The sequence below is a fragment of the Stegostoma tigrinum genome, chromosome 7, assembly GCF_030684315.1.
Source record: "Stegostoma tigrinum isolate sSteTig4 chromosome 7, sSteTig4.hap1, whole genome shotgun sequence".
Classification (NCBI taxonomy): domain Eukaryota; kingdom Metazoa; phylum Chordata; class Chondrichthyes; order Orectolobiformes; family Stegostomatidae; genus Stegostoma; species Stegostoma tigrinum.
In genome coordinates this window covers 96908454-96934810 of record NC_081360.1, presented here as the reverse complement: position 1 = coordinate 96934810, position 26357 = coordinate 96908454, and the positions used below count along the sequence as shown (strand labels likewise).

General features: G+C 46.4%; 1 protein-coding gene across 3 annotated transcripts in view; it reads left to right on the top strand.

Annotated features, from left to right (window-relative positions):
- Positions 1–26357, top strand: part of sema5ba (sema domain, seven thrombospondin repeats (type 1 and type 1-like), transmembrane domain (TM) and short cytoplasmic domain, (semaphorin) 5Ba) — a 329573-nt gene that overhangs the window by 147260 nt on the left and 155956 nt on the right. For all 3 annotated transcript variants that reach the window (XM_059647532.1, XM_059647530.1, XM_059647531.1), the window contains one exon: positions 25–70. In XM_059647532.1, coding sequence (XP_059503515.1) covers positions 25–70 — 46 coding nt within the window. The remainder of the gene's footprint in view (positions 1–24; positions 71–26357) is intronic.

The window sequence follows — 26357 nt, the reverse complement described above, 5'->3', positions numbered from 1 at the left end:
ATATCTGTGTCTGTCCTTTTACAGAAACTACCTCTTTCGTCTCACTCTGGATAACATCTCTCTTATACAGGTAAGATCTTCTGAAGGAACTGTGGACACTTTAAGCAGAGACAAAAACAGAAATTGCTGGGAAAGCTCAGCAGGTTGGGCAGCATCTGTGGAAAGGAGCCAGAGTGAGCGTTTCAAAATACTAAGTCTGATTCCTCTCCACAGATGCAGCCAGACCTGCCGAGCTTTTCCAGCAATATCTACCTTTTTCCAAGATCTTCTGAAGTACTGGTCTCAAGTATAGCACCAGCCCTGTAACACAAAATATGGCAGTTACTTCTTATAAATTACTTGAATAAATCAGTAAATCACTTCCACCTTTATTCAAAAGTGACCCTGTATGAAATAAAACCAGAAAATGAGTGAAACACTCAGCAGGTCTGGCAGGCTCTGTAGAGAGAGAAGCAGAGCTAATGTTTTAGGTCAATGATCTTTCATTTGAACCAGACAAAGAACAAAGGTGGATTTTTTGACCCAGCTGGTCTCAAACAAATTTGAAGTCCCACACAAGTGTTGTCCTTCTCCTGGATCAATGCATCTTTCCATTTCTTTCACCATCACATGCTTACCTGTGCTTCCCCTGGTAGCATAATGGTAAGCCACTGCACTAGTAGTCCACAAGCCCAGGATAACTGGGAGTGTAGATTCAAGTTCCAACACCAAAGCAGCCTGCAGAATTTGAATTTGTAATAAATCTGGAGCCCATCTGGTTAAATAATTGCTGTCTATCTGTTCTGCTGCCCTTACCCTGCCTGTCCTATGTGTAACTCCAGAGCTACAGTAAAGCACATGACTCTTATCTACTCTCTGAAATAGCTGAACAAGCCCCTAAGAGAAAAGGCAGTTAGGGGTATGTGAAATGTTGACCTCCCTGGTGATGCCCATATCTCATGAAAGAATGAACTGAAAAATGATCACACAATCTCCTCTCAATTGCTCCATGTCAAGGTGAGTTCTGGGATTGTAACTAATGTCTGTGTAAATAGATTTCTTCTTAATTCAATTATGGTTTCGTTAGTGGATTATTTTAATTATTTAATTATTTTGACCTCTGGTGGTAAGGGCGTGGAACGCCCTGCCTGCCAATGTAGTTAACTCAGCCACAGTAGGGGCATTTAAACAGTCCTTGGATAAGCATAGGGATGATGGGATAGTGTAGGGGGTGGGGCTTAGATTAGTTCACAGGTCGGCGCAACTTCGAGGGCTGGAGGGCCTGTTCTGTGCTGTATTGTTCTATGTTCTAACTTTAAAGAAGTCTCTTGGACTGGAACATCTACTCTGCTAATACCGTTCCCAATTTTTGTAACTTATTTTGGGTAACCCCTTAGCTTGGAAGAACCTTTCCAAACTTGCCTGGTGCCATTTTTGCAAATATATTTTGCAAAGTTCTCCAGAATTCCTGAGTAAGGGAACAGTGCAAGGGGAAGTTAGTCGAATGTTAAGTGTTAGTGGGCGGATGGTACAGAACTAAGCTGTTCAGTGATCGATTGCTCCTTCAGGTTACAGGTCTAATGCTTTTGTCTATCTCATTTTTCCATTGCAATTGCTAAGATTCAGTCTACCTCTCGGCTGTAAGCCAGACCTTTTAATTTGATGTTAATAAGGTTTTAGTTGAACTCGTGGGAAGAATCACTCTGCGAATGATGAATGATATTGTTCCAACAATTTTGTCTGGAGGAAAGAAAAGCGAAAAATGTATAGTTGAAAGCTTAGAAACCACATCCTGCTCACAAAATCAGGAACAGAAACAAAATTGGTGGAAAAACTGAGGACGTCTGACAGCATCTGTGAAGGAAGAAAACAGAACTAATGTTTCGGGTTCGGTGACAAAGAAAATAAAATTACAGCACAGGAACAGGCCCTTCGGCCCTCCAAGCCTGTGACCTTTCCTCACAAAATCAGGAGGACGCTTTAAGCGTCAAGATCATTGGCTATCCCAGCATGCACTTGTGTTAGAGCTGCTGGTTCTGATAGGACATACTTGCTGAGGTTTTGTGATGTCATCACGTAGTGATGTCATTGCATTGTGATGTCATTGTCAGCCTGTGACTTCCCACTTGTTCCCACTTGTTGACCAAAGTCCAGAGGGGTGGGGGTTTGGTTAGCTCAGTTGGCTGGATAGCTGGTTTGTAATGCAGTGACTTCACCTACACAGGTACCATTCCTACACCTGCACCTTCTCAACCCCTCCCTTTGCCTGTGGTGTGGTGACCCTCGGGGGGGGGGCACGTTGGCTCAGTGGTTAGCATTGCTGCCGCACAGCGCCAGAGACACAGGTTTGGTTCCACCCTCTGTGTGCAGTTTGCACATTCTGCCTATGTATGCATGGGTTTCCTCCAGTGCTCCAGTTTCCTCCCACAGTCTAAAAGGTATGCACGTTTGGCCATGCTAAATGTGAATACTTGGTGGATTAGCCATTGGAAGTGCAAGCGTTGCTGGGATTGGGTAGGACAGTGGGACTGGGTGGGATGCTCTTCGGGGGGTCAGTATGGACTGAATGGCCTGCTTCTACACTGTAGGGATTCAGTGTTTAAACCAGCACTGGTCCTCCCTCTTTCTGATGAGAGAATGGTCCTCTACAACAAAGGCAACTTTACCTTTACCCAAACCCACTGCACACACCAGCCGCCAAAAGTCCAGAACCAGGGTCACTGTTTAAACATTAATGGTCATCTTTTCAAGATTGAGATGAAGAGAATTCTCTTCTCTTAGAGAGTGGTGGAACTGTAGAACGCTCTGCCTCAGGAAGCTGTGGAGATGGAATCATTGGATATTTTCAAGACAGAAGTAGATGCATTCTTGTTAGTCAGGCAACTCAAGGATAATCGGGATAGATTGGAATTCAAAACTCAAAACGAACATCCAGGATTGTATTGAATACTGGAGCAGGCTAGAGGGGCTGAATAGTCTACTGTTGGCCCTAGTTCACAAGTTCCTATGTTTGTATGCACTTTCAACACTTTCATAAGTAATGAATAAAAAGTTGTTGAAGGAAAATTTGGAAGGCCTGTAGTTTCTCACATGGGATTTTCACTCAGCAGCATCTGCTAATGTGGTATTCTGTTTCCACTGTACATGTTGTGGCCTCCTCTACATCAGGGAAACCAACCGGAGGCTTGGGGACTGCTTTGCAGAACACCTCCGCTCGGTTCGCACCAAACAACTGCACCTCTCAGTCGCAAACCATTTCAATTCCCCTTCCCATTCCTTAGATAACATGTCCATCGTGGGCCTCCTGCAGTGCCACAATGATGCCATCCGAAGGTTGCAGGGACAGCACCTCATATTTCACTTGGGACCTCTGCAGCCCAATGGTATCAATGTGGACTTCACAAGCTTCAAAATCTCCCCTCCCCTGACCATATCCCAAAACCAGCCCAGCTCATACCCGCCTCCCTAAGCTGTCCTCCCACCTATCCGTTACTCCCACCTCAAGCCCCACCCCCATCTCTTACCTACCAGCCTCATACCACCCCCTTGACCTGTTCGTACTCCCTGGACTGACCTATCCCCCTCCAACTAACCCTAACCCTTACCCTACTCTCACCATTACTGATTCCATCCCCACCTCTTTGACCTGTCTGTCTCCTCTCCACCTATCTTCTCCTTTATCCATCTTCTATCCACCTCCCCCTCTCTCCCTATTTATTTCAGAACCCCCTTCCCCTCCCCCATTTCTGAAGAAGGGTCTAGGCTCTCTGATGAAGGGTCTAGGCCCGAAACGTCAGCTTTTGTGCTCCTGAGATGCTGCTTGGCCTGCTGTGTTCATCCAGCCTCACATTTTATTATCTAGACCTGAAATGTCAGCTTTCCTGCTCCTCTGACGCTGCTTGGCCTGCTGCGTTCCTCCAGCTCTACACCTTGTTACCTGGGATATTGAAGATGTTTTTATTCATTTGTGGGATGTGGGTGTCGTTGGCTGGGATTTGGGTTCAGATTGGCCCAGTATCTGACGAGTTGTGAATGGTGCTAAACGGTGTGCAATCATCAGCGAGTATGCCCTTGATCTTATTTGAATGGTGGAGTTGGCTCAAAGGGCATACTCCCACTGTTCGACATTGTGTGTCAGCCCGGGAGAGAATCCCACACCTCCACAGTTGTTTGCACGTACATTTGCTCCCAGATTACCCTCCTAAGTGGCCCAGCTTTTCTTGTTACCTCCAGTCCCACTTCATAATGGAGAAGGAAGAGTCCCTCTGTAAATTGGGGGGAGATGGAGGAAAGACCAGAGAAACATGGTATCTTCAGTGAAATCAAAGAGTCTGCAGCAGAGCCTCCCCATCCTTTCAAAATAAGTGAAAGCAGGAAGTAGCCAACGCCACATGGCTGCCTGTCATCTACAAAGTAGTAATTCAATTGAGTGTTTCAGGTGACTGTATATGAAACTTTGACCTCTCTTGTTGATACAATTCAGGAATAACTCAGGATTCAATTACTATCTTTGACCCATGCCAAATCTCCATAAAGCATTGTTCACTGCTTCCCTGGGTGAATGGTTCAGACCAATTATAATTGGATGAAGAAGCAATAAACTGATTGTGAACCAGGAGTGGAGAGCATAGCACATCTTGCAGGCAGAATCCCATTGTTTTCTTTTTTATTTAACCCCTCCTGCCCAGATATGTGAAGTGCTAGCTGCACTCAATTGACAGCACACCAGCCTCTGAGCTAATAAGTTGTGTGTTCAAACCACAATCACATCTGGGCTGATTGAGTGCGCGTCAGGAATGAAGGGACCATAAGCTATAAATACGACAATTGCTAAAGGTTAGCAAGGCCATAAATGAACAAACCAAGCAGTGGGCTTTATTTCCATCGGGTCAGGATTAAAAACTAGAGGATTTATGCCAAACTTCGGTCGAACATTAGTTGGACTGCACTTTGCTTATTACATGCAGTTCCGGTATCTATATGATGAATAGCATATAGAGACACCAGAGAGGGTACAGAGTGGACTTACAAGGATGCTAACTGCAAAGTGTGGATGTAAATATCAGATGTTACAGAGAGACAGCAGGTGAGGCTTCCCAGTTTGTCACATTCCAGACTGTTACTGTTCGGGGAAGGAAGGATGAACTTACTCCCATTCTTTGTCCAGCCATCCCTCGGTTAGTTTCAACAAGTTTAATTCAGAAAATGATCCCTTATCTTTCTCTTGGACCCAAGTGTACTCATGTTTTCAAAGGAGCCAGTTTAATGAGCTTTTCTTGAATTAACAAAAACAGTGAGTTTAGTCATTACTAAACAGGGGTAGAATTAACAACACAAGACACATGCACAAGAATTACAAATGAGTCCAAAAGAGTAAAAGTTAAAGAGATACAGTTGCATAGATGAGTCTCAAACTGTTTGGGAAAATGGATGGTTGAATGTTGTAGCCATTGCAGTAGAGGTTAATGGTAACGTTGACATTGATATTTGAGCTGTCAGTTTCATGGTTTTTGGTTTAAAGATTGATGGAAATTCACCTTTTAACTAGTTTGCAGCCCTCACAATGTAAGAGGAACTCCCTTTAGTTGCCCTGCCAGCTGACTTCTACCACTGGGTGTGAGAGAGTGAGTCTTTACCTGCAATACAGAGGTGACTAGTGGGTAATTTTCTCATTGTGACCTTTACAACATGCTAGTGCTCGAATGCAGACTGGCACACACGTGAACATTCAGATGCAACCCCGAGGTAACTATTCAACTGCCAATTTCACCTATTGCCAATCCTCCCTGCTCTCTAATTCCCTCATTGACCACTCCCCGTGACATGGCCTGACCTCATGACCCAGCCGTGCCATCTGGCTGGCACCCCTCTTACTCACATTCATTCACTAACACAATGGAAGTGTGCTTAAATCTCCCAAAGCTTATCAGTTTGTTAATGAAGTAAGGTTTACCAGAATGTGGTAACCAGGGCCATGAAAGGGAATGTGATTTAGAATGCTCCTTCCCTACACTGACTACCCAATGCCATGAAGAAGTACTCTGATGGGAGACTGCTCCACAGTTTCTGATGGTGTCGGCAATGGAAGTTTCAGCCAGAGATGTGGAGCCGTCCTTGTTTAACTGAGTTGGATTGGAGTGACAATCCGACAGATATACCCATTCCTTCCATTTGTAGGGAAGAGTGGAACCGGAGCTACCAGTGTAAGACAGTCATCAAGACACCCAACTGGGGAATTTAGAAGAAGCTTCTTTCTTCAAAGTGTAGTGAAAATGTGGAATCCGATACAACAGAGAGGGTTTGTGGTGAATAATCTGGATGCAGTTATAGGGAAACTCGCCAAGCATATGAGGGAAAAGGGAATGGAGAGTATTGATGGGAGATTTAGGTGAAGAAAGGTGGCAGGATGCTTGAGTGGAATTGACGGGCTGGTTAGATACATAATGTCTGTGCTGCAGGATTCCAGGTATTTTAATTCATTCATGGGATGTGAACTATGCTGGCTGGGCCAGCATATATTGCCCATCATCTGATGGTGAGTTCCCTCCTTGAACTATTATAGTCCATGTGCTGAGGTAAGCCCATAGAACCATTACAGAGGGAATTCCAATATTTTGACCCAGCGACCCTGAAGGAACGGTGATATATTTCCAAGTCAAGATGGTGAGTGCAGGGGATGGTGTTCCCATGTAGCTGCTGCCCTTGTCCTTCTAGATAGAAGTGATCATTGGTTTGGAAGGTGATGTAGAGAACCTCGGTGAATTCAATACTTCAGTGTAATATCGAGGAATGGCAGCATTTTCTATGTGTCCTGTCCCTTCAGATGAGATATTGTGGTCCTTTCTTGAAAATCAGTTGAATGGGGTGTTAAAGAAAACCTGCTGCTGCCCCAGAAAGTAGTAAATTTGTGATATTTGGCCCTTTGCTGATGTGTCTAAGTTCTTTTGCTGTCCTGAACAGCTCTTTGGAACTACTGACAGCACATGATCTCCAGTGTCATCTCACCACTACCGCCTCCAGGGCAACCAAGAATGAGCACTGGGCTTGCCAGTAATATCTATAACCAATTAACATACTGACCCAAGCATTGCTTCATTGTAACCATGGCAGAGGAAGTGTCTAATTCACCAATATCGCTCTGTCCAATCTCTCTCAACAAGTGTCTGGCCCAAGTGAATGGATTGTGGTTTCTTCTTTTCTGACTGATTGATGGGTTAGGGCAGGTCGCCTTTGCTGTGGCTGGGTCAGAATCCTGGAATTCCCTCCCTAATAACATTGAGAGTCAACCCACAGCAGGAGGACTGCAGCGGTTCAAGAAGGCAGCTCACCACCACCTTCTCAAGGGCAACCAGGGACGGGCAAGAAATGCTGGCCAGCCAGCAATGCCCACATCCCACAAATGAATAGAAAAAAAGTTTCTGTCAGTTTGACATAAATTTATTCATGGTCAGTTAAACTGAATCAACCAGTTTAAGGATGCCTAGATTGTAAGGTGAGGTGATGGTCTAGAGGTATTATCACTGGACGATTAATCCAGAGACCCAGGTAATGTTCTGGGGACCAGGGTTTGAATCCCACCATGGCAGGTGGTGGAATTTGAATTCAATAAAATTCTAGATTTAAGAGTCTAATGATGACTGCCTGTCAATTGTCAGGAAAAACCCATCTGGTTGACGAATGTCTGTCAGGGAAGGAAACTTCCATCTTTACTCCATGTGACTCCAGACCCACAGAAATGTATTTGAGTCTTAACTGATACGCAATAAATGCGGACTCAGCAAGTAACACCCTCATCCTTGCAACGAATTAAAAAAAGATAGGATATTAATATCTATTTAATATTTCAGGTCCAGTGACCCTTCTTCAGAACTTAGCTTCATCAGAACTGACCTGCAGTTCTTTTGGATTTTATTTAGGATATTAATAATGTAAATGTAATTAATAATGTAACCAGTGCCGAAAGCAACAGCTTTTGGAGTTAATTTATCCTTTGAAGACTTATTGAATTATAGTGCAGTATAAGTTATTGGTCACTCCACTGATACACAGCACAGAAACAGGCCTTTCAATCCAACTAGTCTACGCCAACCATGTTCCTAAACTAAACTACTCCCACCTGCCTGCGTTTGGACCCTATCCCTCCAAACCTTTCCTATATATGTACTTATCTGAATGTCTTATAAATGTTGTAACTATACCTGCATCCACCACCTCCTCTGGCAGTTCATTCCATACAGAAACCACTCTCTGTGGAAAAACATTGTCCCTCATGTCTTTTTTAAACATTCTCCTCTCATCTTTAAAATATTTGATTTGATCCAATTCATTGTAGTCATATGTACCTAAGTACAGTGAAAAGCTTTGTCTAAGAGCAGCACAGACAGATCATAGTAAACAATGACATACAGATCATAGGGTGCTCGCACATAGTATGCGTACAGGAGGCGCGCGAAGCAAGATCAACGTTATTTGATGTTAGACAGTCCATTCATCAGCCTAATAATGGCAGGGAAGAAGCTGGTCTTGAACCTGCTTGTGTGTGTGTTCAAGCTTCTGCATCCATTACTGGGGTGGGAGGTGTCTTTGATGATGTTGGCAGCCTTTCCACAGCAGTGAAAACTATAAATGGAGCCCACGGATGGGAGATTGGCTTCTATGATTGTCTGGGCTGTGCACATCACCTTCTGTAGTTTCTCACGGTCCTGGGCGGAGCAGTTGCTGTACCAGGCCATTTTGCATCCGGATAGAATGCTTTCATCTGTAAAAGTTGCCCCTAGTTTTGAACTGCCCCACCATAGGGAACTGATCCTTGCTATTCACCTTATCAATGCATCAAGTGATTTTATAAACCTCTATAAGGTCACCACTCAACCTCCTAAGCTCCAGTGAAAACATTCCTAGCCTATCCAGCTTCTTGTCATAACTCAAATCCTCTATTCCTGGCAATATCCTACTAAATCTTTTTGGAAGCTACTGCATTTTAATAATATTCTTTCTATGGCAGGGCAATCAGAACTGGACACCGTTCTCCAGAACAGGCATCACCAATATCCTAAACAACCTCAATATGACGCCCCAACTCCTATACTCAAGGGTCTGAGCAATGAAGACAAGCGCACTAAATGCCTTTTTAACCACCCTGTCTACGTCTGGTGCAAATTTCAAACAAGTATATATCTGAACCCCTAGATCTCTATGTTCTACAACACTACCCAGGCCCAGAACCACTGATGATAAAAGTCGTACCTCGTCTGTTTTATGAAAATGCAATACCTTGCATTTATCCAAATTATACTCCATCTGCTACTCTTCAGCCCATTGACTCAATTAATCAAGATCTTTTTGCAATCTTAGACTCCTTACTTCACTGCCAGTTTGCTGATGACACATAGGTTGGAGGAGTTGTGGACAGCATGCAGGGCTGTTGTAGGTTGCAAAGGGACGTTGACAGGATGCAGAGCTGGGCAAAGCAGTGGCAGATGGAATTCAAGCCAGAAAAGCGCGAAGTGATTCATTTTGGAAGATCAAATTTGAGTGCAGGATTAATGGCAGGATTCTCGGCATGGTGGAGGAACAGAGGGATCTTGGGATCGACGTCCATAGATCCCTCAAAGTTGCCACCCAAGTTGATCGGGTTGTAAAGAAGGCGTATGGTGTGTTGGCTTTCATTGGCAGGGGAATTGAGTTTAAGAGCCACAAGGTTATGCCGCAGCTCTATAAAATCCTGGTAAGACAACACTTGGAATATTGGTATCAATGTGGTATCACAAGCTTCAAAATCTCCCCTCCCCCCACCGCATCCCAAAACCAGCCCAGCTCGACCTCACCTCCCTGACCTGTTCTTCCTCTCACCTATCCCGTCCTCCCACCTCAAGACGCACCCCCATTTCCTACCTACTAACCTCATTCTGCCCCCTTGACCTGCCTGTCCTCCCCGGACTGACCTATCCCCTCCCCACCCCCCCACCTCCACTCATCTCTACAGGCTTCATCCCCGCCCCTTTAACTTGTCTGTCTCCTCTCCACCTATCTTCTCCTCTATCCATCTTTGCTCCGCCTCCCCTCTCTCCCTATTTATTTAAGAACTCTCACCCCATCCCCCTTTTCTGATGAAGGGTCTAGGCCTGAAACGTCAGCTTTTGTGCTCCTAAGATGCTGCTTGGCCTGCTGTTTTCATCCAGCCCCACATTTTGTTATCTTGGAATATTGTGTTCAGCTCTGGTCATGTCATTGTAGGATAAATGTGGAAGCTTTAGAGAGGGTGCAGAGGAGATTTACCAGGATGCTGTCTTATAAGGAAAGGTTGAAGGAGCTAGGGCTTTTCTCATTGGAGCAAAGAAGGATGAGAGGTGACTTGATAGAGGTGTACAAGATGATGAGAGGCATAGATAGAGTGGATAGTCAGAGATTTTTTCCCAGGGCAGAGGTGGCATAATTTTAAGGTGATTGGATGAAGGTATAGGATAGATGTCAGAGGTAGGTTCTTCACACAGCGTGGTGGGCACGTGGAATGTGCTGCCGGCAGTGGTAGTGGAGTCAGATACTTTAGAGACTTTTAAGCGTCTCTTGGATAGTCACATGGATGATAGTAAAATGTAGGGTATGCAGGGTAGATCGCTCTTAGTAGGATAATGGGTCAGCACAACACCATGGGCCGAAGAGTTTGTACTGTGCTGTACTGTTATATGTTCTGAACCATCAATCTTGGTGTCATCCTCAAACTTAAAAACCATGCTTCCTATATATTGACCCAAACAAGATTGGTGCCGACTGATCCCTGCGCAGCACAGCTGTACACAGGCCTCCAGCCTGTGAAACAACTCTCCAACCTTACTGAGGTTTCAGTGAGTACATATGACTCCCACATTCAGGAGGCCTCAGTCTGCTCAGTTGGAGGGTGAATTGCCCGAGGATATAGAAAGTGATTGAATGAATGTTTTTTTGCACTGTACCCAGATTGTCTTGATCACACTCCATCTGCTAATGTGTTCAGACATCTCTTAGCTTGATCACGTGGCCTGTCCTCCAGAAAAAGTACTCTCTTTCCCTCACTGCCTCCAAGGAGCATCTCAGTTGTACCAATCAGGATACAGTGCTGCCCCAGGTTCTGCCTTTACTGGTCCAATTCTGTTGCCACAATTGCATCTGTAAAATGGTGATATCTGTAATCAGTGTCATGTGGTATCAGGCATCTGTATTGCCTGCTCTGGAATGTTTTTAAGATCAAACTTTCACTTCAAATCCCATACGTTCCCATCCCAGTAACTGCTAGCAGTCCACACAGTCTAGTTGTCAGGCAATAAACAAGTCATCCCCATAATAAGGTCATTGGGGTCATTTAAGAGACTGCTGGACATGTATATGGTCACAGAAATTTGAGGGTGCATACATGAGGATCAATGGTCGGCACAACATTGTGGGCTGAAGGGCCTGTTCTGTGCTGTACTGTTCTATGTTCTATGTTCTATGTTCTATCACCACCCTCTGTCTCTGACCATCAAGCCAAATTTGTATCTGTGATAATGGGAACTGCAGATGCTGGAGAATCCAAGATAATAAAATGTGAGGCTGGATGAACACAGCAGGCCCAGCAGCATCTCAGGAAGGACCCTTCGTTAGAAGGGTCTAGGCCCGAAACGTCAGCTTTTGTGCTCCTGAGATGCTGCTGGGCCTGCTGTGTTCATCCAGCCTCACATTTTATTATCTCAAATTTGTATCTAATTGGCAAGTTTTCCCTGAATCCCATTGATCTAACTTTACCAATTAGTTCACCGTTTACAAATCTTTTCAAGGGCTTTTCTAAAGACCATGTAAATGATATCTACCACTCTGCCCTCATCAATTTTATTTTCATTACTTCCTCTAAAGACTCAATCAAGTTTGCGAGACACGATTTCCCACACACAAAACCAAGCTAAAGCCCCCTTGCCTCTCCAAGTGCATGTAAATCCTACCTTTCAAAATTGCCTCCAACAACCTACCTACCACTGATGTCAGGCTCAGAGCCCTACAATTTCCAGGCTTCTCCTTACAGCCTTTCTTAAATAAAGGCTTAAGTAATACCTTCACCAAGCAAAGGAACAGTGCTCCAAAAGTTTGTGATCTTAAATAAACCTGTTGGACTATAACCTGGTGTCATATGACGTTGACTTTGCCCACCCCAGTCCAACACTGGTGCCTCCACATCATAAAATAATATCTGGGATGGGGGCGTGTTAGCTTATAAGGAAAGGTTGGAGAGCCTGTATCCATTGACGTTTATGACAGGAGCAATGTAACAGCGACTTATTTTCCAGACTGAAGCTTCACTGACTCACTCCGTTACCTCAACCCCGGGGCCCTAATCTAGGAAGTCAGGCAATGAAAGGGGAAGTCAGTAGGAAAACAATTTGCAGCTCCTTCAGCAACCCATATTTCCCAAAATCCATTCGTGTGAAACGCTAGCGATAAGTGAGTTCATGGAGCTGCAATGTCACTTTAATTGATCATTGTCACATTGTCAGTGCAGGGTATGGCAATAGAATTGCTGTGTGTCAAGAAAGATTAGATTAGATTCCTCATAGTGTGGAAAAAGGCCCTTTGGCCCAACAAGTCCACACTGCCCCTTGAAGCATCCCACCCAGACCCATCGCCCTTTAACCCACATACCCCTGAATCCTACAGGCAATTTAGCATGGCCAATCCACCCAGCCTGGACATCTTTGGACTTTGGGAGGAAAATGGAGCAAACCCATGCAGACACGGGGAGATTGTGGAAACTCTGAACAGACAGTTGCCTGAGGCTGGAATCGAACCTGAGTCCCTGGTGCTGTGAGGCTGCAGTGCTAACCACTGAGCCACCATGCTGCTCCAAACTACATTGATGTCCTACACTACATTGGACATCCTTTTCTTCAACTCAGTCCTTTTGTCATGTTCTTTGGTTCTGTGTCGATTTCTTTGTCCCACTGGGCTGGAATGGGTGCTAGATGAATGTAGCTCTTTGTTGGAAGGAGTGAGTGATGGAGGGGCTAGTTCTGGATAAGATTTCACCCGCTCCTGCCAGGCCTTATCTGAAGTCTGACGGCTAGAAGTTTTGGAGAGATTTTGGTGTGTCAATGCGTTTGGGGAGAACGATGCTGAGAGGATTTGTGATGAAATAGGCTTCGTCCCAGGGATCAACTTTTGATAATGCCCCTACCTCAAGCAAGCCAGGCCACGGGAGGTCAGAGAGGGTGTGTGGCCAGTCTGTCTTTGAGGAAATCAATCATTCTCACCTCAAAGCATGCCACTCAGTGCTGCCACTGTTCGGAAAACAAAAGGGGTTCGACTGGGTGTGGGGCAGCCAGATGGAAGAAGGGATGTGGAACAATAAAAGCCACTTTGCTGTGACCAATGTTCACTCACTTTGAAAAGAAACACTGCTCTCTGTTCTCTCTCACCCCTCCCCCATGTCTCAGGCAAACTCTGCAGGCATCTGGCGAACAGCAAGCAATTTGGAAACGTAGAAAATAGGAGCCGGGGTAGGCCAGTTGGCCCTTCGAACCTGCTCCAGCATTCAATATGATCATGGCTGATTATCCAATTCAGCCCCCTGTTCCTGCTTTCTGCCCCATACCCTTTGATCCCTTTAGCCCTAATAACTATATATCCTTCGTGAAAATATTCAATATTTCAGCCTTAGCCACTTGCGCTGGCAAATAAGAAGTATTTATATGTACTCTTGCAATGCCAAGTTGTACAAGACTATGGGCCAAGTGTTGGAAAATGGGAGTAGAATAGTTTGCTGAAGAAGGGTCACAACCCGAAACATCGGCTTTCCTGCTCCTCTGATGCTGCCCGGCCTGCTGTGTTCATCCAGCTCCACACCGTGTTATCTCTGACTCCAGCGTTGGCAGTTCTTACCATCTCTGAGTAGAAAGGTTAGGTTTTTTTTTTGACTGGCACCAACATGATGGGCTGAAGGGCCTTCTTCTGTGCTGTAGACCTGCAGGACCCTAGACTCTATGACTGTGGAATCTCAGTTGTTGGGTGATTTCAAGACAGAGATTGATAGATTTCCACTTTCTAATTACATGAAGTGGCATTGGGAATGTTATGGGAATATGGTGTGGAGGTAGATGATTAACCATGGTGTGGATCAGCTGAGCAGTCTAATGGCCTAATCCTCCATTCCCACGCTCCTCCTGATGTTCATTGACCAAGCTGATGGGCAGGTCTAGACTCTAGCTAGCGATAGATTCTTGTAGAACTGTACCCATAAAGTCAATCAATTCTTTCAAGGCAATAATTGGGAGGGAAGTCTTTCTTGGGGGATATAATTTTGCATTACGCCAAGCCTTTTATTTCATCATCCTGAGAGGTCAATTGAACACGGAGGTAGAGGAGGGAAATGCCTGAAGTGAGTGTTGACTTCGTCCATACATTTTCTGCTTTACCTACGTATCCTTAATCACTCTACAACCGTCGATGCACAGTCTGTACCAATGTACAAGATGCACTGCAGGCTTTCACTCATGTTCCTCCAATAGCATCTTCCAAAGCCAAGACCACTGCCATCTAGAAGGACAAGGGCAGCAGATACATGGGAACACCACCCCCTGCAAGTTCCCCTCCAACCCAGTCACCATCCTGGCTTGGAAATGTATCACTGTTCCTTCACTGTCGTTGAGTCAAAATCATGGAATTCCCTCCGTAAGGGCATCGTGGGTTTATCCACCTCATGTAGATTTCAGCTGTTCGAGAGGGGAGCTCACTACCACCATCTCCAGGACAGTTAGGAATGGGCAAAAGACTCTAGCCCTGCCAGCTGTGGTTACACCTGATAAAAGGATAAGAAGTAATTAAACATACGTTTGGCATCTCATTTGCGCCTGATCCTATTTGACTGGCCGATGATGTTTATGGCATCTCACGTCTGCAGAGTTCTTCTGAATCAGCTCCGTCAGATTTACTGAAGCTCAGGGAAAGGAGGTTTTGGACTCACTACCTGAGAGGTGCATTGTCCTGGCCAATGAGCAGCCCCAGTTCTAACTCGCAACATGCCTTCAAAGCATGAGAAACAGAGTCTGCACAAAGAAACATATATAAGGAGTACAGGAACCTCAAGAGGTCACAGTCAGGGGCATCATGACGGGAGGAGGCGTGAATGAGAAAAGAAAGACACTTTGAACTAGTCCATTTGCTACCGGGTGATCAAGTTTGAATGGGCGTTGGGTTCTCTGGTCCTCCCCATGACACCCTCTTCCCTTCATCCACATATGGCTCTCTCTGTCTCTCTCAATCCCCCAAAAACCTGCTTGCCCTCTCTCTCATACACTGTCCTCTTTGCCTGTCAGATACTCTCCCTCCCAAACCCTGCCTCTCAACCACATTTCTTTTTATGTTTCAGAGATAGTAGGAACTGCAGATGCCGGAGAATCAGAAAAACATCTTCTGAAAAAGGGTGAAGGCCCAAAAGTCAGCCTTCCTGCTCCTCTGATGCTGGTTGGCCTGCTGTGTTCATCCAGCTCTACACCTTGTTACCTCTTCGCATTTATGTAGTACCTTTAACATAGTACAAACAATTGAAGGAGCTTTATCTGAATGTTATCGGGCTGGTGTATTTTTTTATCTTCTCTCACTCAGGGAGGCAATGACCTAGTGGTACTATCGCTGTACTGTTAATCCAGAGACCCAGGCGTCATTATGGGGACCTGGGTTCAAACCCTGCCATGGCACGTGGTGGAATTTGAATTCAATAGGGAAGGAAACTGCCATCCCTACCAGGTCTGGCCTACATGTGACTCCAGACCCATAGCAATGTGGTTGACTCTGAACTGCCCTCTGGGCAATTAGGGATGGGCAATAAATGCTGCCTAGTCAGTGATGCCCCCATTCTGTGAATCAATAAAGGAAAAAAAACTCGTGCATCCTTTAAAATATTCACTCGTGTTCACACACAAACTATTTTTGATATTCTCATGCAAACACTCTCGAATGCTCCCCTGTCTCTCACCTTCTCTTGCACGCGCTCCCACAAACTGAAAGGGCTGAGACCTCTCCATGGGTTTGATGAACCCATCTCTGCTCGCACTGCTTCCGATTAAAATCCATTGAACAGCGCCACACGGAACAATGGACACTGTGGGTACAGCAGGTAGCTCCAACTGGACTGCAGCTGGCTGGAATCATCAGCGTTTGGGATGGGGGGCGGTATTGAGAGTATTGAAGGGAAAACTGGCGAGACTGTTTGGACAAATTGCTACAGGCCCGGACACAGTACTTGGTACCAACTTCCTGCACCTTCGGTAATATCTGGTAGGGATGGAAAGACTTACTTAGTGGTATTCATTGAGTCAGATGGTACGGAAACAGACCCTTCGGTCCAACCAGTCCATACCAACCACAATCTCAAACTAACCTTGTCCCACCTGCCTGTGTTTAGCTCACATCCCTTCAAACATTTCTTATGCATGCACTTAACTAAGTGTCTTTCAAACTTTGTAACTGTGCCCACATCCACCACTTTCTGTGGCGGTTGATTCCACACACAAACCACTCTCTGTGTAAAAAAAGTTGCCCTTTTTTTTAAACCTTTCTCCTCTCACCTTAAAAATATGCCCCTCTCGTCTTGAAATCCCCTACTCCAAGGAAAATACACCTGCGATTCAACTTATCTATACCAGTCGTGATTTTATAGACCTCTGTAAGGTCACCGCTAAACCTCCTATGCTGCAGTGAAAAAAAACTTTGAGCCTATCCATTCTAATTGGATGACTCAAACCCTCCATTCCTGGCAACATTCTGGTCAATCTCTTCTGAACCCTCTCCAGCTTAATGAGACCCCTCCTACAACAGGGTGACCAAAACTGTTCTCCAGATGAAGCCTCACTAACGTCTTGTACAACCTCAACACAATGTCTATCCATTTAACTTCGAGGGAGTAAGTTAGCCCATTGGCAAGTGGGCTGCTCAACATTCCTCCCACCGTCCAAAGATGTGCAGGCTAGGTGGATCGACCATACTAAATTTCCCGTAGTGTTCAGGGGTGTGTGGGATATAGGGGGATGGGTCTGGGTGGGATGCTCCAAGGGGCGGTGTGGACTTGTTGGGCCGAAGGGCCTGTTTCCACACTGTAGGGAATCTAATCTAATCTACCACTTGGGCAGAGTAGCGGATGCTGAGCCTTCACCATGATACTCCTTCCCCCTTGGTACCGGTACGATTGCTGCCAAACTCTGTCTCAGATGGACTCTTGCTGGCTCTTGTGCACACCATCAGATCTCCTCGCTCACTAACCACACCGTCAAGCTCAATAACATGCCATTGGGAGTGACAGTGGAACACCAGTAATCGTCTGGATAGAGGCCCAGACTGATACCCTGTGGCCCACCATGTTGATAAATCTGGAATTGAAAGTCAGTGATCCTTGTTGTTAAAGAGGATGTGTTTTTGCTGATCCCAGCAGAAAGTTCTCATTGCATGTGTTCGTCCTCTTGCCAGTATTGGTGTCAATACTGAAACAAGGAATTGCTGGAGAAACTCAGCTGGCCTGGCAGCATCTCTGGAGAGAGAAACAGACTTAAAACATGCCAAGTCTGGTGACCCGTCTTCAGAACTAGGACTATCAATACTCGTCACTCTGTCCGTGTATCTATCATGTGTTTTTTTGGTTGTGGCCAATTTTTTATTCGCTCGAAGGGCCTTACCCTAGTGCTATGTGCACAGAACCTTACGCCAACGCCCATCTGGTTCACTAATGCAGTGGCTTCTTTTGCTGAAGTGGCGGCCCCAGGAGCTGGCAGTGCCAACGACATGAGCCAGGACCCAGGCACTGGGCCTGCCTCGGCCAGGTGGGCCCTGTGTCGATTTTGGGCCCAGTTCGGGACCCGGTAGCCCTGGTGGCAATTGCACTACCAAGATCAGCCCAACGCAGACAACATCAGGGGTGGGGGGGGGGCGCGGAATGATGGCACTAGAGAACAAGACTTTGTACACCTTCCACTATGCTCCTGTATTCCTGTACTCAAGTACATGTACTAAAAAAAAATCGAAATCCAAACCTGATGTATTTTTTTGGAACCAAATCTGCCATCCTTATCTGGTCTGACCTAAATGTGACTCCAGACCCACAATGACATAGTTGACTCTCAACTGCCCTCTGGAATTTCAGGGCCAGTCCTAGGCTCGAGGGCAACTAGGGATGGACAACAAATGCTGGCCTTGGAGACCGTAGGAACTGCAGATGCTGGAGAATCTGAGATAACAAGGTGTAGAGCAGGATGGACACAGTAGGCCAAGCAGCATTGGAGGAGCAGGAAGGCTGACGTTTCGGGCCTAGACCCTTCTTCAGAAATGGCTTCGCAGTGGGGTTAAAACAGCCACTTGCCCCAGGGCCCATGAAAGGAAGAAGGAAAAACAACTCACCCATGGGATAGTGTAGGGGGGTGGGCTTAGATTAGTTCACAGGTCAGCGCGACATCGAGGGCCTGTTTTGTGCTGTATTGTTCTATGTTCATTCCATTAGTCACTCCCCTGTCCTTCCCCTACGCCCATACCTGTCCCCTCGATATCTCTCTCTCTCTCTCTCTCACACTCTCTCTCTCTCTCTCTCTCGCTGTCTCCCGCCCCCACCCCCACAACTTTCTGCCTCTTAGTCTGAGTCTCCCCTGCGATCCCAGTCTGAGTCCTGTGTCGCTTTTTGGACTGAGACAAGCACTGTGTGTGTCGGGAGTAGCGGTTGGTGGGTGATTAATGTGGATGTGAAAAGGCAGAGGCTGGTCAAGTTTATTCAACCTGTCTTTTGGGTGAGAGGAGAAGCATGTAATTGTTGTTTAAGAGTTAATTCCCCTGATGACAGCCTGCAACCTGTCTCTTTGCTGTCTGCCTGTTTTCACTGGCTCTTCTCCTCTCTTACATAAGATACACAGATAAATTATTGATGTTACAGATCTGTGCAAAGGAGAAACAATATTTTTGTTAAAGCAATGCTGTCATTTGGGACCAAGTATTTTTTAGGTCAAAGGACCATTAACAGGAGGCATCTACTAGCACTATATCCTGCCCATGAACCAGTTCACCATTCGTCATCAACATCGGAGCGTTTCAATTGGATTGAGGGCTTTCTGAATGCACAAAACTGATTCCACCCTGCCATTCCCCAGTTCTGACATCCACTACTTTCCTGTCCCTGACCAATCCTGTTTCCTTCAGCACCTCCCCCACACTTCCTCTTGCCCTCCCCTAACCTATTCCTGCCTCTCACCCTCCCCAAATCTGCCCCCACTCAACTCCTACCTCTCCCACTTAGGGGCAGGCCTCGTGGTATCATGACTCAACTATTAATCCAGAAACTGAGGACAATGTTCTGGGCAGCTAGCTTCAAATCTTGCCTGAGTGGAATTTAAGTTTGTACTCGCCTGGTTCACTAATGTATCAGAGGTAAATAGAGCTGTAGATGCTGGAGAATCCGAGATAACAAAGTGTGGAGCTGGATGAACACAGCAGGCCAAGCAGCATCTCAGGAGCTCAAAAGCTGATGTTTCGGGCCTAGACCCTTCATCAGAGAGGGGGATGGGGAAAGGGAACTGGAATAAATAGGGAGAGAGGGGGAGGCGGACCGAAGATGGAGAGTAAAGAAGATAGGTGGAGAGAGTATAGGTGGGGAGGTAGGGAGGGGATAGGTCAGTCCAGGGAAGACAGACAGGTCAAGGGGGCGGGATGAGGTTAGTAGGTAGGAAATGGAGGTGCGGCTTGACGTGGGAGGAGTGGATAGGTGAGAGGAAGAACAGCTTAGGCAGGAGGGGACGAGCTGGGCTGGTTTTGGGATGCGGTGGGGGAAGGGGAGATTTTGAAGCTGGTGAAGTCCACATTGATACCATTGGGCTGCAGGGTTCCCAAGCGGAATATGAGTTGCTGTTCCTGCAACCTTCGGGTGGCATCATTGTGGCACTGCAGGAGGCCCATGATGGACATGTCATCTAAAGAATGGGAGGGGGAGTGGAAATGGTTTGCGACTCGGAGGTGCAGTTGTTTATTGCGAACCAAGCGTAGGTGTTCTGCAAAGCGGTCCCCAAGCCTCCGCTTGGTTTCCCCAATGTAGAGGAAGCCACAAGGGATACGGCGGATGCAGTGTACCACATTGGCAGATGTGCAGGTGAACATCTGCTTGATGTGGGAAGTCATGTTGGGGCCTGGGATGGGGCTGAGCGAGGAGCTGTGGGCGCAGGTGTAGCACTTCCTGCGGTTGCAGGGGAAGGTACCGGGTGTGGTGGGGTTGGAGGGGAGTGTGGAGCGGACAAGGGAGTTGCAGAGAGAGTGGTCTCTCCAGCAGGCAGACAAGGGTAGGGTTGGAAAAAGGTCTTTAGTGGTGGGGTCGGATTATAGATGGCGGAAGTGTCGGAGGCTGGTGCGTTGTATCCGGAGGTTGGTGGGGTGGTATGTGAGGACCACGGGGATTCTCTTTTGGCAGTTATTGCGGAGAGGGGGTGTGAGGGATGAGTTCCGGGAAATGCAGGAGATGTGGTCGAGGGCATTCTCGACCACTGCGGGGGAGACATTGCAGTCCTTGAAGAACGAGGATATCTGGGATGTATGGGAGTGGAATGCCTCATCCTGGGAGCAGATGCGGTGGAGGCAAAGGAATTGGAAACAGTGGATGGAATTTTTGCAGGAAAGTAGGTGGAAGGATGTGTATTCCAGGTAGCTAAGGGAGTCGGTGGGCTTGAAATGGACATCAGTTTGTAGGTGGTAGCCTGAGATGGAGACAGAAAGGTCCAGGAAGGTAAGGGACGTGTTGCAGATGGTCCAGGTGAACTTGAGGTTGGGGTGGAAGGTGTTGGTGAAGTGGATGAACTGTTCGAGCTCCTCTTGGGAGCATGAGGCGGTGCCGATACAGTCATCAGTGTAATGGAGGAAGAGGTGGGGTTTAGGGCCAGTGTAGGTGCGGAAGAGGGACTGTTCCACGTACCCAGTTATAGGAAGATATATATTAAACTGGAGAAGATTAAGAAAGTATTTACCAGGATATTGCTGGGAATGGAGGGTTTGAGTTATAAGGAGAGGCTGGATAGGCTGAGCACAAGAGGTTGAGTGGTGGCCCGATAGAGGCTTATAAATTCATGAGGAGTATAGGTACGGTGAATGGCAAGTGTATTTTCCTGCCTCAAGACTAGGGGCATATTTTAAAAGTGAGAGCAGAAAGATTCAAAAAAGACATGAACGGCAATTTTTTTGCTCGGAGGGTGGTTCATGCGTGGAAAGAACTTCCATAGAACATAGAACATAGAACAGTACAGCACAGAACAGGCCCTTCAGCCCACGATGTTGTGCCGACCATTGATCCTCATGTATGCACCCTCAAATTTCTGTGACCATATGCATGTCCAGCAGTCTCTTAAATGACCCCAATGACCTTGCTTCCACAACTGCTGCTGGCAACGCATTCCATGCTCTCACACCTCTCTGTGTAAAGAACCCGCCTCTGACATCCTCTCTATACTTTCCTCCAACCAGCTTAAAACTATGACCCCTCGTGTTAGCCATTTCTGCCCTGGGAAATAGTCTCTGGCTATCAACTCTATCTATGCCTCTCATTATCTTGTATACCTCAATTAGGCCCCCTCTCCTCCTCCTTTTCTCCAATGAGAAAAGTCCGAGCTCAGTCAACCTCTCTTCATAAGATAAGCCCTCCAGTCCAGGCAGTATCCTGGTAAACCTCCTCTGAACCCTCTCCAAAGCATCCACATCTTTCCTATAATAGGGCGACCAGAACTGGACGCAGTATTCCAAGTGCGGTCTAACCAAAGTTTTATAGAGCTGCAGCAAGATCTCACGACTCTTAAACTCAATCCGCCTGTTAATGAAAGCCAAAACACCATATGCTTTCTTAACAACCCTGTCCACTTGGGTGGCCATTTTAAGGGATCTATGTATCTGCACACCAAGATCCCACTGTTCCTCCACACTGCCAAGAATCCTATCCTTAATCCTGTACTCAGCTTTCAAATTCGACCTTCCAAAATGCATCACCTCGCATTTATCCAGGTTGAACTCCATCTGCCACCTCTCAGCCCATCTCTGCATCCTGTCAATGTCCTGCTGCAGCCTACAACAGCCCTCTACACTGTCAACGACACCTCCAACCTTCGTGTCGTCTGCAAACTTGCTGACCTATCCTTCAATCCCCTCATCCAAGTCATTAATAAAAATTGCAAACAGTAGAGGCCCAAGGACAGAGCCCTGTGGAACGCCACTCACCACTGACTTCCAGGCAGAATATTTTCCTTCTACTACCACTCGCTGCCTTCTGTTGGCCAGCCAATTCTGTACCCAGGCAGCTAAGTTCCCCTGTATCCCATTCTTCCTGACCTTCTGAATGAGCCTACCATGGGGAACCTTATCAAATGCCTTACTGAAGTCCATATACACCACATCCACAGCTCGACCCTCATCAACTTTTCTAGTCACATCCTCAAAGAACTCAATAAGGTTTGTGAGGCATGACCTGCCCCTCACAAAGCCATGCTGACTGTATTTGATCAAGCCATGCTCTTCCAGATGGTCATAAATCCTATCCCTCAGAATCCTTTCTAACACCTTGCAGACGACAGACGTGAGACTTACTGGTCTGTAATTGCCGGGGATTTCCCTATTTCCTTTCTTGAAGTGAGGAATTACATTTGCCTCTCTCCAGATGAAGTGTCGGATGCGGATAGTTACAACATATAAAAGACATTTGAATAAGTATGTGAGTAAGAAGCGTTTGGAAAGATATGGGCCAGGAGCAGGCAAGTGGGACTCGTTTTGTTTGGGATTATGGTTGACATGGACTGGTTGTACACAGGGGTCTGTTTCCATGTTGTATGACTGTGTGACTATGTGACCCACCCTAAAACTTATCTCACTTCCCCTCGTAAATGCTTATCCCCGTCTTTGTTTCCCCTCTTCCCACTTACATGACCCCCTCTCTCTAGCCCATCCTCCCATGTTCTCCATGCTTTTCCTGCACTTGCCTTCAGATGTCGGAGACCCTGTGGGGCTGCTGTAACACACTGGACGGTGTTTAGAGTGTCTTGTGCCCTTCATGCTTCAAGGCTGAATGGGGTTGTCAGGGGAAACCTGAGACAAACGCACACTTGTTTTTGCCTTTTCTTTCATGTTTCAATACCCCTGGCTGCCCATTCACTTGGTGATCTGCTCCAAGACCACCCTCCCCGACCCACGCACTCCCCCCTCCCCACCCCAGCAGTTGGAGGCCTGCAGCTATTTCAGCACATTGGACAACCCTAACCTCTGCCCACCAGAGGCTTCAATAAGTAATGTCCCCTTTGAATTCCTTCCGCCTGCCCATGTGCTCCGACAATGCAAAGTAAAACCCCTCCAGATAAATGGTCAGAGAGAATCACCAATCACATGATGGTCACTTGTTACTCACCCCACTCACTCTACAGCAGGGGATCGGAATTTAACAGAAAATTCCTGAGAAGATTCCTGTGGAATTCATTGCCACAGAGTGCAGTGGAGGCCGGGATGTTAAATGCCTTCAAGGCAGAGATCGATAAGTTCTTGATCTCACAAGGAATTAAGGGCTATGGGGAGAGTGCAGGGAAGTGGAGTTGAAATGCCCATCAGTCATGATTTAAATGGCGGAGTGAACACGATGGGCCAAATGGCCTTACTTCCACTCCTATGTCTTATGGTCTTACGGTCTTAAGATGCAGCGGCACAGAAAAAGCACAGAGGGGTGGATTAGACCTGCCCATGTTCATTGTGGGAGGTGCCTCCTTGAGTTTTGGATTAACCTACTTTAACAGGGAGGGTGGGAATTGGAGTCACAGATTCAAAAACCTTCTTTATCTTGCCTTTTCCAGCAACTTTGTTTTTGTTCCTGATTTACAGCATCTGCAGTTCTTCTTTGTCTTGTGCTCTTTGTCTGACTGATGCTGCCATCATCTTCAATCGTGGCCAGGTCAAGGAGACAAGTCCTGAGCCCAGGCTCCCCCATCCCACCACCACCACCATCTTCCCCCCTGCCCCCTTCCCAGGCTGAACGAGCAGTGAACCCCACTCTTGCTACCAGGAGCCATTAGGGCCGAGTCCTCGGGTATATGTAAGGCTGAGATAGATAAACAAAGAACAAAGAAAATTACAGCACAGGAACAGGCCGTTCGTCCCTCTAAGCCTGCGACGATCAAGATCCTCTGTCTAACCTGTCATCTATTTTCTAACGGTCTGTGTCCATTTGCTCCCTGCCCATCCATGTACCTGTCCAAATATATCTTAAAAGACGCTAACATGTCTACGTCTACCACCTCCGCTGGCAACGCATTCCAGGCACTCACCACCCTCTGTCTAAAGAACTTGCCACGCATATCTCCCCTAAACTTTCCTCCTCTCACTTTGAACTCATGACCCCTAGTAATTGAGTCCCCCGCTCTGGGAAAAAGCTTCTTGCTATCCACCCTGTCTATACCCCTCATGATTTTGTAGACCTCAATCAGGTCCCCCCTGAATCTCTGTCTTTCTAATGAAAATAATCCTAATCTACTCAACCTCTCTTCATAGCTAGCACCCTCCATACCAGGCAACATCCTGGTGAACCTCCTCTGCGCCCTCTCCAAAGCATCCACATCCTTTTTGTAATGTGGTGACCAGAACCGTACACAGTACTCTAAATGTGGCCGAACCAAAGTCCGATACAACTGCAACATGACCTGCCAACTCTTGTACTCAATACCCCGCCCAATGAAGGAAAGCATGCCACATGCCTTCTTGACCACACTATCGACCTGCGTTGTCACCTTCAGCGAACAATGGACCTGAACACCCAGATCTCTCTGTTCATCAATTTTCCCTAGGACTTTTCCCATTTACTGTATAGTTCGCCCTTGAATTTGATCGTCCAAAATGCATCACCTTGCATTTGCCCGGATTGAACTCCATCTGCCATTTATCTGGCCAACTCTCCAGTCTATCTATATTCTGTTGTAATCTCTGACATTCCCCTTCACTATCTGCTACTCCACCAATCTTAGATAGATTCCTGACTATTCGGGGAGTCAAAGGCTTTGGGAAAAGGCCAGGAAAGTGGACTTGATGAATGTCAGATAACCATGATCCTATTGAATGGTGGGGCAGGCTTGAAGGGCCGAAGGGCCTACTCCCCGTCCTATTTCTTGTGTCACAGACAAGATGAGATCTAACAAGTCTCTTATTCAGGGTCAGCATCATTTCCTTGCTCTTGTCCCCTATGCCTCTATTTAATATACCCAGGATACTGTTTGTTTTGTTTAATGCTTGCTCACTTATCTTGCCTATTTTCGAACTTGGAACAGCATAGCACTGGAACGGGCCCTTCGGCCCATGATGCAGTGCTGAACATTACGCCAAAATAAACTAAACCTTTGTACCTGCCTTTAGTCCATTTCCCTCATTTATTGACTTATGCACGTATACATCCAGTCCCTGTTATTTCTTAGAGACTTACAGCGTGTTGGCAATTAGCCTTTCCTCCCTCACCATCCCCCACATAGTCTTGGAATACTCCCCATTTATTGAATGGCGTAGCAGGCCTGAGGGGCCGAATGACCTATTCTTGATTCATATGTTTCAGCATCTGTATGTGACAGGATAACCACAGGAAGGGCGGATTTTCTTTGCAAGTCAATGCAGAAAGGTCAGGCGAATGGGATTGTTTGGACATCTGCTTCAAAGAACTGGCAGAAACTCAATGGGTTGAAAGGGCTTCATTCTCTGCAGTACGATTCATTCCCTGGTGATCACAACTAGTTTCACGAAGTCTTTAGGAAGCAATGTAACAGCTGAATGAACAGTGCCGTTCAGGAAACTGGTTTACCCCTTTCAGTGGGGGAGGAGAAATTTGTCTGAGGGAATGCAGTAATTACCTGAAGTTCCTGCTCCCACACTCTGGTCCAGTGTTCTCACTCAGAACGAGGATGTTTGTGGGCTTGGTTTCCCCCCGATATTGAATAATCTGTGGACCTTTGGGCTAGGAACCCTGTGGTACACTGCTACAGGAGGTAGGATTTCTCAAAGAAAATTCAACTTTACCTCAAATAAAAATTAGAAATTGCTTTTAGCTTCAAATGGGTGAATAGCTAAGACATTGCTTGATGTTGGAGTGAGCAGTGTGCAGACATCATGTTTATTTGAAATGATAACCTTTCTCTTTGTTGATTTACTGATTATTAAGTGTTTTCAAAGGTTTACTTTACCTGTCACTATTCACACACCAAGCTAGCCAAACATCTCATTCATGGACTCTCCTCACATTTTGTGCATGAGTGAAGATCTTCCCCTTGCCTTTTCCATCCTTTCCCTCCATCTCCCCTAATTTCCTGTTCATCGGTCCTTTCTCCCATCCACAATTACCTTCCTTCTTGCACCGGATCTTTCTC